Below are 12978 nucleotides of genomic sequence, written 5' to 3' on the forward strand. Positions count from 1 at the left end.
CAGTCTACTCATCTTTAGTGTAATGTAAGTCTAGCCTACGTTTTACTGTCTCACATTTTCTAGTTTCATTGATATGTTCTATGAGTTTAGAGAGATTATTAATAAGTTATGATTACATTGCCAAGTTTTTATGTGTTTTTTGTTGTTGTTGTTGTTGTTGAGATTTCTTTTGGAATTCATCATTTTCCTTTTTAAAAATTTGCTTATAAATTGCCTGGGAAACATACTTAAATGGTACAATTGTTGTGTCTTTGCTTATCCTTTAATGTGTACCTGAGCCTCTAGGTGTGAATATTAGCTTGGAGCAATAGAAATGCTACCTTATACCATTTAGTGTTGTACAGAATCAATGTGGTGTCAATACATTTATTTCTTTTGCTGGTACTATATTTTCACATTTTATTTCTGGGATCTGAGTTTTTTTCTCTATCCCTGAAACACAGAAGTTTCCCTAGTGATGGCTAGGTATGGGCTTATTTGTTTACCCTTCTAGAATTTTTGTTATATGTATTTTGAATCCTGACACTGTGTTACATATGTCTTTCCTTTTTTCTGTTTGGAGACAGGATCTCATTCTGTCATCCAGGCTGGAGTACAGGGGAGCCATCACGATTCACTGAAGCCTCAGCCTCCTGGGCTCAGATGATCCTCCCACTTCAGTCTCCTGCCTAGTTGTGACTACAGGCACACACCACCATGCCCAGCTAATTTTTATACTTTTTTGTAGAGATGGGGTTTTGTCATGTTGCCCAGGCTGGTCTCGAGCTCCTGGGCTCAAGTGATCCTCTTGTCTCAGCCTCTCAATGTGTTGGGATTACAGGTGTGAGCCACTGTGCCTGCCTGTCTTCTCCTTTTCAGCTTTCCCCGCTGCATTCAGGGAAAATTTGGTTAACTCCTCTTACTCTTTGCTTTAATTTTCTGCAATATTCATTGTGAGATATATATATCACATGTATGAAATGAAATATATAAACACACTGAATATATGTATTCATTCATGTACAAACTTTATGGCTAGTTTCACAGAAGTATTTGCACAATTGAATCTTATTACAACTATGAAAAGGAGAGTGTTCAGAAAGTTTCCCTGGTTTCGTGGCAGTAAATCTCTTTGTAAAATTTCTCTTGATTTTTCAGACTGGTCTCTTTTACATGTACTTCCTGTTTCTAGTCATAAGTTCAATGGTTTTCTGCTGTATGCCTTAGAGAGGTTCACCCCTTATTCAGCAATGCAAGATGAGGAGAGTACAGTCAGGAAACTTATCAATTGTATTTAAAAATGCTCAAAAAATAAAAAAGTAAAGGAGACATTGGATTTATTCTAACTTTACTTTGTCAGATTCTATGTGCTGTGGTCTGTGAGGTCTAGGCTGGCATATGTGCTGGACACCACAATTTTCCTTTCAGTATTGGTTGCGGTGGCACAAATGTAGCCCTTATTCACTACCTGGCTTAGCTGTTCCGGTGAAGAGTGAGATTGAGGCAGAGCCTCCACTGTGTGCTGAGCAAGGCTGAGCACCAACAGCTGGGCCGTGCGCTGTGAGCACCTGACGCTTGACATTTTCAAAGGGGCTCTGTTGTAGGTTGAAGTGTCTCCCCCAGATATGTTGAAGTCTTAACCCCCAGTCCCTGTGGATGTGATCTTATTTGGAAATACAGTCTTTGCAGATGCAATCAAGTTAAGATGAGGTCATTAAGGTAGGCCCTAATCCAATGTGACAGGTGTCATAAAAAGGGAAAACTTTGAACAGAAACATGCACAGAGAGGAGAACAGCATATGAGGACACAGACCCAGAGGGAAGATGGCCATGCGAGGACAGGGACAGAACAAATTGGAGTTCCGCTGCCACACGCCAAGGAAAGCCTGCGGCTCCAGAAGCTGTAAGACGCAACGAAGGATTCTACCCTACAGGATTCAGAGGGAGCATGGCCCTGCCAACACCTTGATTTTTGACTTCCATCCTCTAGAATAGAACTCCAAAAACTTCTGTTGTATTAAGCCACCCATTTTGTGTTACAGACATTCCTCAAGGATATTGCAGGTTCAGTTCCAGAACACCGCAATAAAACAAATATCACAACAGATGAGTCATATGAATTTTTTGATTTCTCAGTGAGTCTAAAAGTTGTGTTTATACTATACAGTAGTCTATTAAGTGTGAAATAGAATTATGTCTGAGAAAAGTCATACTTTAAAAAATGGTTTATTGATAAAAAATGCTAAAGATGATCTGACCTTCAATAAGTCGTAATCTGTTTGCTGGTGGAGGGTCTTGCCTCAAGGTTGATGGCTGCTGACTGCTCAGGGTGGTGGTTGCTGAAGGCTGGGGTGGCTGTGGCTATTTCTTAAGCTGAGACAACAATAAAGTTGCTGTATTGATTGACTCTTCCTTTCACAAAAGATTTTTCTAGCATGCAATGTTATTTCATAACATTTTACCCTCTGAACTGCTTGCAAAATTGGAGTCAATCCTCCCAGATACTGCTGCTGCTTTGTCAACTGCGTTTATGTAATATTCTAAAACCTTTGTGGTCATTTTCACATGCTCATGTCATCTTCACCAGGAAGAGACTCCACCTCAAAAACAAACAAACAAACAAACAAACAAACAAACAAACAAAACACTTTCTCTGCTCATTCATAAGAAGGAACTCCTTATCTGTTCAAGTTTGATCATGAATTTGTAGCAATTCAGTCACATCTTCAGGTTCCATTTCTGACTGTAGTTCTCTTGCTATTTCCAGGACATCTGCAGTTATTTCCTCCGCTGAAGTGTTGAACCTCTCAAAGTCAGCCATGAGGGTTGGAATTAACTTCTACCAAACTCCTGTTAATGTTGATATTTTAACCTCTTCCCATGAATCATGAATGTTCTTAATGATATGTAGAATGATGAAACTCTTTCCAGCAGTCGTCAACTTACTTTGCTCAGATCCATCAGAGGAATTACTGTCTGTGGGAACTGGCCTTACAAAATGTATTTCTTAAATAATGAAACTGGAAAGTCAAAATTACTCCTTCAGCCATGGGCTGCAGAATGGTTGCTGTGGTCAGCAGGCAGGAAAACTCCATTCACCTCGTGTCCATCTCCATTAGAGCTCTTGGCTGTCTAGGTGTAATGTCAATGAGCAGTAATATTTTGAAAGAAATCTGTTTTTCTGAGCACTAGATCTCAACAGTGGATTTAAAATATTCAATAAACCAAGCTGCAAACATCGCTATGTTATCAGGCTTTGTTGTTGCATTTATAGACACAGGCAAGGTATATTTAGCATAATACTTATGGGCCCTAGGATTTTTAGAATGGTCAGTAAGCTTTGGCTTCAACTCAAAGTCACCAACGGCATTAGCTCCTAAAAAGTCAGCCTGTTCTTTGAAGCTCTGAAGCCAGGCATTGACTTCTCCTCTCTAGCTATGAAAGTCCAACAGATGACTGTTTTGTCTATATGGAAAATCTGTTATTTAGTGTAACACCTTCATCCATGATCTTAGCTAGATCTTCTACATAACTTGCTGCAGCTTCTACACGAGCACTTGCTGCTTTACCTTCGACCTTTATGTTATGGAGGGGGCTTCTTTCCTTAAACCTCAGGGACCAAATTCTGCTAGCTTCCAGCTTTTATTCTGCAGCTTCCTTACCTCTGGCAGTCTTCACAGAACTGAAGAGTTAGGACCTTGCTCAGGATTAGGCTTTGGCTTCAGGAAATGTTTCTAGTTTGTTCTTGTATCTAGAGCATTAAAACTTCTTCCCTATCAGCAATAAGGCTGTTTCACCTTCTTATCATTCATGTGTTCACTGGAATAGCACTTTATATTTCCTTCAAGTACTTTTGCTTTGCCTTTACAACTCTCTAGCTGTTTGGCACATGAGGAATGGCTTTTGGCACATCTTGGTTTTCAACATATCGTCCTCAGTAAGCTTAAGCATCCCTAGCTTTTGATTTCAAGTAAGAGATGCATGACTCCTCCCTTCATGTCAACACTTAAAGGCCAGTGTAGGGCTATTAAGTGGCCTAATTGTAGTATTATTGTGTCTCAGGGATTAGGGAGTCCTGAAGAGAGGGAGAGAGAAGGGGAATGTCTAGTCCATGGAGCAGTCAAAGCATGCACATTTATTGATTAAGTTTTCTGTCTTATATGGGTGCAGTTCGTAGGGACCCCAAACAATGACAATAGTCACATGAAAGATCACGGATGAGAGATCACTATCATAGACATGATAATAATGAAAACATCTGGGATATTGTGAGAATAACCCAAATGCCACACAGAGACACGAAGTGAACACACACTGTTGGATAAATGATGCGACTGACATGCTTGTCGCAGTGTTGCCACAGGCCTTCAATTTGTAAAAAGCATAACATCTGCAAAGTACAATAAAACGAGGAAGTCCTGTACTTTTTGATGCCAGCCCAAGCAAGTGATCATGCTGTTATCATTAAGATTTGTTCTCTCACACAGCTGCTACATGCTCTTCCCTTTCTTCCAGCAATGTCTACTCTGGGTTAGGGTTGTTTGTGTGCTTTGACTACTACACTCCTAATTATTTTTCCTTCCCATCCAGTGAACAGCATACTCTTTATATGTGCACTGCCCTGGTTTCCAGCAAGGATACAGATTTTTTCCCTAATCTTCTCCTGTCGTTGTTCATTTCAATCAGGAGTTAACACCTGTGTTCAAGCCTCTTAAGAGCAGGTGGCAAGAGCCTAGTTTCCTTCCTGACATGTGGCTAGAGGTAGTATTGCTGTTGTGCAACTCTTAAACCAAGAGATGTTGCTGCCAACTCACCCTGTAGTACAAGAATAGTTGATTCTGGATCCAACCTGGATGTCTGTGATCACGTGCACCATGCCATTCAGTGGATCTGGAGGAGTTTTACATGATATACCTATGGGAAAGAAAGTATTTTGGAGCCAGGTAGAGTAATCCGAACTCTCTTTCGTACATAAGGTCTCTACCTGCACGTAGCTTCCTGAAGAAAACACGCAGTTCTAATGGTTCCACAGATTTTGCCACCTTGAGAAAACTCATCAGAGCGCCTAAAGATCAGCTACCTACTAAACCCCACTTTCAAAAAGACCTTCCCTTCCAGATCTATCTAGAAACATTCTCATGAAGTGAGCATTTCAAGCAATAATCAAGGATGTCCTACAAGAAAAACTTACATCCACCTATCTGAACACTTTTGAAAAAAGATTTCTCATATCCCACATTTGAAAAAATTCAATAAGAAGCTTTTGCAGACATGGGAAAGATCCAATGCAAGTTCACTCACGTTTACAGACATCTTTGGGACTCGACCACACCAGGTTATCTAGACATGTGATAGAGAACGGCCTCCCGTAGTACTCAAGACGGCATTCGTACTTTAAAGATGTCCCAATGGGAAAGTCAGATGCATTGGTTTGGGTTTTCAACTTAGCAAACGGAAAATGATCCGGGGCTTTACAGTGACCTAGAGATCAAGAAATCAAGAATATCTGAGTTAATAAAAATATACCCAATGTGCTTCCTCTTTTCTCTTCCTGGGTAGATTGATGCCAGAAGAAAAGAAACTTTTAGTTATAAAACAAAAAACAAAAACAACAACAAAACACACACACACACACACACACACACACACACACACACACACACACACAACTTCCCTGTAAAATGGAAGAGAAAGTTCCATTCGCATAGGTTTATAAGGAAGTATATTACCTGGAAGACTAGTCTGTTATCGGGTCTTTCTACTCATATAATTTAGTTAATTTAATTTAATTTTATTTTTCTACTTTTAGTGTAATTGGAGTTTCACCATGTTGGCATTCTGATCTGGAACTCTTGACCTCAAGTGATCTATACTGGGATTACAGGTGTGAGCCACTGCGGCCAGCCTATTATTATTGTTTTTGAGATAGGGTCTCACTCTGTCACCCAGGCTGGAGTGCAGTGGCACAGTCTCAGCTCACTGCAACCTCTGCCTCCCAGGCTTAAGCGATCCTCCCATCTCAGCCTCCCAAATAGCTGGGAACACAGGCAATTGCCACCACGCTCAGCTAATGCTCATACAATTTAATGTAAAGATAGCTCTGATTTAATTTTTCACATTTATAGGACTCCAGAAGGAGTGTTTCTGCCCAGCTTCCACCTTTCGTGTCTGGTTTCCTTGTACTTCAGGGCATCAAAACTCCAATGAGAGGCTGAAAAGCATGGGCAGGAACTCAAGACATTTCCTGGTAGGAGGAGACACTGATTTTCTAGGTTAGATTTCTAAGCTAACCATTGCAATAAGGGGATTCAAGGCATTTGTTTTTAATTCATATGGTTCTAATGAAGGACTTTCCCACCACTCACCGCCTCCCTGTTTTTTCATCAGTCCCTCCAGCTGCAAAGGTCATCAGGATCTGATGTGTTGACCTACCTTAGAACCACTTATCATTGGTTTGGCATTCCATTGTGGCAAATGCGCACAGAGAAACCATACTGTAATTATGGAAATATGGAGGGCCTGCGTTAGATATTCTGAACCCATTTGGGATGTGGGGAAATGAGCACTAACCCAGAATTCCACAGCGAGGGGCAGGGCTGCTCCAAACCCCATTCCCTTGAGGGTCACTTGTGCAGCGGATGGTGCTCTCCCCAATGAGATCGAAGGTCATCCCTCTGTCTGGGTGGGGGTCACATGTGTAAGTTACAGCTTTTCCAAAGGGAAAGACTTCCAGAGGTTTTCCTGTGTGTCTCCCATTAGGAATAACTGGAGGAGTTGGACAAAAGATTTCTGGAAAAAAGACAAAAGCACTAAGTTTCATTCAGGAGTTTCCCCAGAGGTATTCTGCAATTACAGGATGCTATGATTGTCATTGCTGAAAATATACTAAGGAGATGACAGTAGACATTAGGACTTTGAAGAGTTGGATTAAATGAGATGTCAATGAAAGTGTATTGCAAAGTACAAAAGAGATTTTTCTATCCTGAATCTTCCAGATAATAACGGTTCCTGGACAATAGAAACGTTACAACTTTAATGAAGTAGCAAAACATTTGAAGAAGAAAAATAACCATTTTCAAGGCTTACTCATTCCTTTAGTCAATATACATTAATTGAGCACTTGTCCTGTGTCAGCCACTCATCAGGATCCTGGGGACGCAGTGCTGAGGAAGGAGCCTACGTTCTTGGGAAATATTTCTCAAATGCATATATGTGTGCTAATCATCTTAAACAGGTGAAACCTTCCACTGATTACTTATTGATATTGATCATCTACCTCTGTGATAACGATAGCCCTGTCACAGTGAATTGAAACATAGTCAGGCCATTATAAAAAACTCCAAATGGATTCAGATTGCTTTGCTTTTGAAAATGTCTGTGTCTGTTGATGATTAATTTTCTCTTTTTACGTTCTGGGTCAGGTTTCAAGTTGTTACTCCTTTCTAGCATCTACTGATTTGTTTAGAACAGTCTCTCCCTCATTTCTAATTGGCGTTTTTCATTAGAACTGGAATTTGGAAGAAGCTACTTTAACTAGCAAGAGTTATGAAAAATAAGAGAAATCTTGAGTAGTCAATCAATGAGTTTTAATGCATAATAGTAGAACAGACATTTGTCATGCTGCTTCAAGGAGCACTGGATTTCTTAGACAGCAAGAATCTCTATATAAGTTTTGTTCTTACAAAGTTTTCCTCTAAAAAACACTGTAAGATGTCCAAGTATATTTCTAACAACACAAACATTTTAGTAAGATTTCACGGTTTTCTAAAGAAACATGTTTTCCAACTGTTAGAATCAAGAAATGAAGCAAAATTCTATCTTCCATTGGGGAAATCACAAATAGTTAGGCTAGGAGAAATCAGTAGTCTACTGATTATTGAACATATGGGGTTTATTTTTAAAAAACTGACTTATTTATGAATCTCTCAGCATAAATTATTTAGGTACATGTTTTGAGAAATTAAGGAGTCTCCAACTGCTCGCCTTGTCTAATGTTGCATCCCACTTTTCCCTCATTCCTCAGTGTTTTGCTTTATTATCTTCATAGCATTGAATTTATTTTTTTTCTTGTCCCTCTCCCCACCTGAGGAGAAACAACATGGGGACAGGGAATTCGTTCATCTTGTTCACTGATAAAACTCCAGTGGCTAGATGAACATCAGGCACAAAGTAGGTGATCTATAAATATTGATTAAAGGCATGTTTAATATTTGTGTATTATCAAATACATACAAAAATTGTAGACTGACTGCACCTGATGGAAGAACAAAATGAAAAAGAAAGAAGGGAGGAAGGAAGGAAGAGAAAAAAGAAAGAAAAGAAAGAGAGAAACAAAGTAAATTGTTAAAGCTTCACATTATCTAATCTCTCCTGAAGCTCCTAGAAGCACACTACCGTAGGCTTTACTGCGGTAGAACATACAATACAGAAGGACAGAGACAGATCAGATGATCCCGAAGACAGGTGATGTACACATTGATTCACAACCAAACATTATTAAAATAAGCAATTTTCAAATCAATAATTCGGACTAGAAAATTGAAGAACCACATTAGGGGAGGTCATGGGTCAAATACTGAACAGATGAAGGGGAGAGACTGGCCTGAAATGTTACTCCTATTACTCACGTTCACACACTGGAACACTGCTATTCCAAAGGCTTTCCATTCCAGCCAAGACACAGTAACTAGCAGAGCTGCCTTTTAATCGAAATCTAAAGGAGAAAATAGGAGTGAATAGTGAGCTGTTTCAGCCAAGAGGACTCTTGGTTCACAGTCTAAGGCCCTGCCCCAAGTCTGAGGATTTTGAGGACCTGAGGCCAGCAGGTGGCAGAGTTGCACAGGCTACGTTATTCTGGAAGCTCACAGTCTCCAGAAGGGAGCAATATAGAATGGCAAAATGCAGTAGCTTGGTCACATGACAGTCCTGCTTGAATTGAAAAAGGTGGTGGTGACATGGGCGCCATCTCCTTGACCCAGGACCCAGGCTTGGAGTTTCACTGATTACTCCATGATAACCTGATAAATCACTCATTGTCATTATTAGAAACCTAGTCTTCTAATGCAATGCCTTCCTAACTCTGATGCTGGAACAGCAAGTAAAACAGCTCCCAGTTTGTAAAACAGCTCCCAGTTTGGAAAAGTGGGAAATAGCTGGCGAGATAACAGAGACTGTCCTTTCATCTCCGCATCTGTGATGGCGTGAAGAAGGCTCACAAGGGCAGTTTGGGCTGCGGAAGAGTAAGCGTGAATATTCTAGGGGAAAAAGGAAAGAAGAGAGGACTTGATTTTTGTATGCAATTGTCGAAAATTCTCAGTGTCTGTTGGGCCCTGATGCCCTTCTAACTCTTACTGGGTGCTGGCGTTTGGAGGCTGCCAAGATTCTGTGGAACATTTTGGGATCAGGTGCTTTGTTGCCCATGCTGGTCAGCTCCCGTGTAGAGATGTGCACCCTGTGCATCTGTGAAGAGCACTAGATGGACATAAACAAGGTAATGACCTTGCCGGAAATATTAACAGCAGCCATCAGGACCCCAACTCAGAGCCCAGAGCCCATGAATAGCCAGATGATATATGACTGAATTTTTAAAAAATGCTGATTTTTACATTTTCATTCCTATTACAAATTTCAACATAAATGGTTTAAAAAATTTACTGAAATGATTCTTAAATTATCCCAGTTACTTAGAATAAGCTTTTTGTTACTTGCAATTTTTTTCTGGGACTCTCTAAATTACTCATATTCGTTTTTGCTTGTAAAATATGATTTATTTTTCTTGAGATGGAGTTTCACTCTTGTTGTCCACACTGGATTGCAATGGTGCCATCTCAGCTCACTGCAAACTCCGCCTCCCAGGTTCAAGTGATTCTCATGCCTCAGCCTCCCAAGTAGCTTGGATTACAGGCACATGCCACCATGCCCAGCTAACTTTTGTATTTTTAGTAGAGACGGGGTTTCACCATGTTGGCCAGGCTGGTCTCCAACTCCTGACCTCAGGTGATCTGCCCGCCTCAACCTCCCAAAGGTGCTGGGATTACAGGCATGAGCCACCGTGCCTGGCTGATATTTTTTACTTAATGTGTTACCTATATATTCATAACCAGTAGTTATACTTGCCTTTGAACTTTCCGGTTAATATATGTTCCAGTTTCCTCTTCATATCTCATGTTATTAGTTCTATACGTTTCTTCCTTTCTTCCTATGCATACTTTTGAAAGTTCATCTCTCTGAATGTGTGTGTGTGTGTGTGTGTGTGTGTGTGTGTGTGTGTATATGTCTTTCTTTTAAGCCAAACCAAATGTCCCCTTTTAAAACTAATTCCCAGCCCCATTTTCAATGTCCAGCAGGTCAGGCAAGCTCACACTCACCCTTCATCACAAACAAAATCTACTTTTGCTCCAAGCTGGAGATTAAGTGGAAATAGCACATGACCATTAGGAAGTTGGCCCAGGTAGTCATCACAGGATTTCACTGGAGAAAAAGAAAAATGAACAGAAAAAATTGACATGTGGAGAATAAAGACGCAAGGCAAAAATATCAAGCCAGATAAGAGTCTAGGCACCTTCACATGTGGGGGCTGCAGGGCTCCAGTCTCCCTGGGGTGTGCAGCGCAGAGACGCAGCCCCTCTGAGGTCATAGCCGGGCTCACAGCTGTAGAACACTTCCTGCCCAGGCCAAAAGATGTCCTTGTCCCTTTGGGTACGCTCACCATGCAGGACATCCGGAGGCAGCTGACATACTGGGGAGAGAGAAAAAAGTAGTGCTAATTGTGTGAAAATAACTTTTTTCTCACTGTTAAATTGGCCAAGGGAATAATAATTACAAATCTATGTATAATAATAAAGGTAAGATAACAGCTTTATTATATTGATAACAAACTAAATACACAGGGTGAGGAAGATGTCTTGCCGTCAGTCATAGAACTGACACATTGCAGAACTGTGACTAAAACAGAGGTATCCTCAATTCATTGCTTTTCATCTAAAGTGTGCAACTAAGATTTCGCAATGGACAGTTCTTTCTAGAATGCTTCCAATTACTGTTCACCCAGTACAAAATTGGGAGGAATGATGGATTTTTCTATCTTCATACTTCCTTTCTAGAAACACATCACCAATTTAGTCTTGCATTTTAGGCAATAAAGGAGTGCCCCTGCCCATGTCTCATCTAATAGGTCCCTCCGTCACCTGTCACACCAGTGCAACAAACAGCGTCCATACATCTACTCTCATCTCCTGTCAAGGCTTCTCTCAGTGGCACCCTGACATAGGGTGGTAACGAACTATGGGTCTCATCTCTTCATGCAGTGAAGCAAGGTGCTGCCTAGTCATTCATTTCACTCCGGTGAGAAGGTGGGCAACTGTCTAACAAAATCTAAAAGACCTACTGTCACCATAATGAGAGTGTATATTGCACGCAACATATTGTAATGGCAGCGCTGGCTCTCTCTTAATATAGTTGATCTGAACTCAGGAAATCAGGACACATTTGGATCTCAACTGAATTACATAAAACTGTTATAAAATGGAAAAAATAATTTCAGTTTGGCTTTGAGCAGACCAGTTCCCTTTTCTGGACTTCAGCGTTCTCAAGCATCAGATGGAGGATTGGACTAGAAAAATGACTTCTTTAAGGAGTATGTAAATACTCTGATGCTGTAATGTCCATTTTCAGGGTTCATCACCCAGTGTTTCTCTTGACTAATCAATGCCTGGTGATGTAATATTGAGGTGCTGTCCTGGTTAAATTTCTGTTGGCCCCAGCCTCACACTTCTGCACTGTCTTTCGACTGCTAGCAATGGAAGCCTTAAAACTACAATCATTTATCTTCCTTGATAGCTCGGCTCTGGTTAGGTTCTGCCAGTTGGAGCCATATATACCAAATTAAAAGGCAGGATAATGGCAGAATCTGTTCTACTTCTAGAGGTGGCTCAGACAGTGGCGGTATAGATGACTTTAGTGAGCAGCTACGGCTTCAATTCTAGTGATGCCAATGACTTTGGCTCCAACAATATCAGCTGCATTCTGGCAGCAGTGGTGGCTCCCGCAGCATTAGCAGCTTTCAGGGAGCTGCCTGCTCAGTGGGAGGGGCTGGCCATTTCAGCATCAGTACAGGCTCCTGTGCTCTAGACTGGCAGCCACAGCAGCTCCCTGATCTCTGGTAACTCTGCCTTCGTCTTATTGCTTTTCCTGCCCTTCTAACATCTTTGTGACCTATTAGCTGTGATATGGTTTGGCTCTGTGTCCCCACCCAAATCTCATGTTAAACTGTAATTCCCATTGTTGGAGGAGGAGCCTGGCGCGAAGTGACTGGATCATGGAGGTGGTTTCTAATAGTTTAGCACCATCACCCTAGTGCTGTCTTGTGATAGGGTTCTCTCGAGATCTGCTTGTTTAAACGTGTGTAGCAGCTCTACCTTGCTCTCTCTCTCTCCTGCCAACCATATGAAGATATGCGTGCTTCCTCTTTGCCTTCCACCATGATTGTAACTTTCCTGAGATGTCCCTAGCCATGCCTCCTGTACAGCCTACGGAACTCTGAGTCAATTAAACCTCTTTTCTTTATAAATTACCCAGTCTCAAGTAGTTCTTTATAGGAATGTGAGAACAGACTAATACAACCTGCGTGAAATCCCTCCCTCCTTGAAAGTATCTAGAGTAAGTTTTGATTGCATGACTGGATGCTGATTAGCAAAGGCAAGACTTGGAGTGAAGCGGACTTGCATTCCAGTTTTGTCTGCAAGTTAGTATCTTAGAAAGTTATCTAATCTCTCTAAGGCACATATTTTCTGTAAAACATTGAGGCCCGGCATGGTGGCTCATGCCTATAATCCCAGCATTTTGGGAGGCCAAGGTGGGTAGATTGCTTGAGCTGAGGAGTTTGAGACCAGCCTGGGTAAAATAGTGAGACTCTATCTGTACAAAAAAACATAAAAATCTTAACCAGGTGTGTTGGCATGCACCGATAGTCCTAGCTACTTGGGAGACTCAGGCAGGAGA

The 12978-nt window shown here is 41.1% G+C and overlaps 1 protein-coding gene across 2 annotated transcripts in view; it reads right to left on the reverse strand.

The window, feature by feature from the left end:
* The window catches only part of LOC104664179 (complement receptor type 1), a 125655-nt gene that overhangs the window by 83563 nt on the left and 29114 nt on the right, over window positions 1–12978 (reverse strand). For both annotated transcript variants that reach the window (XM_010365635.2, XM_030935938.1), the window contains 6 exons: window positions 10541–10717; window positions 10347–10449; window positions 8607–8692; window positions 6550–6768; window positions 5281–5460; window positions 4794–4893 (listed from right to left, as the gene is read on the reverse strand). In XM_010365635.2, the coding sequence (XP_010363937.2) occupies window positions 4794–4893; window positions 5281–5460; window positions 6550–6768; window positions 8607–8692; window positions 10347–10449; window positions 10541–10717 (865 nt within the window). The remainder of the gene's footprint in view (window positions 1–4793; window positions 4894–5280; window positions 5461–6549; window positions 6769–8606; window positions 8693–10346; window positions 10450–10540; window positions 10718–12978) is intronic.

This window comes from Rhinopithecus roxellana, chromosome 8, assembly GCF_007565055.1.
Source record: "Rhinopithecus roxellana isolate Shanxi Qingling chromosome 8, ASM756505v1, whole genome shotgun sequence".
NCBI lineage: Eukaryota > Metazoa > Chordata > Mammalia > Primates > Cercopithecidae > Rhinopithecus > Rhinopithecus roxellana.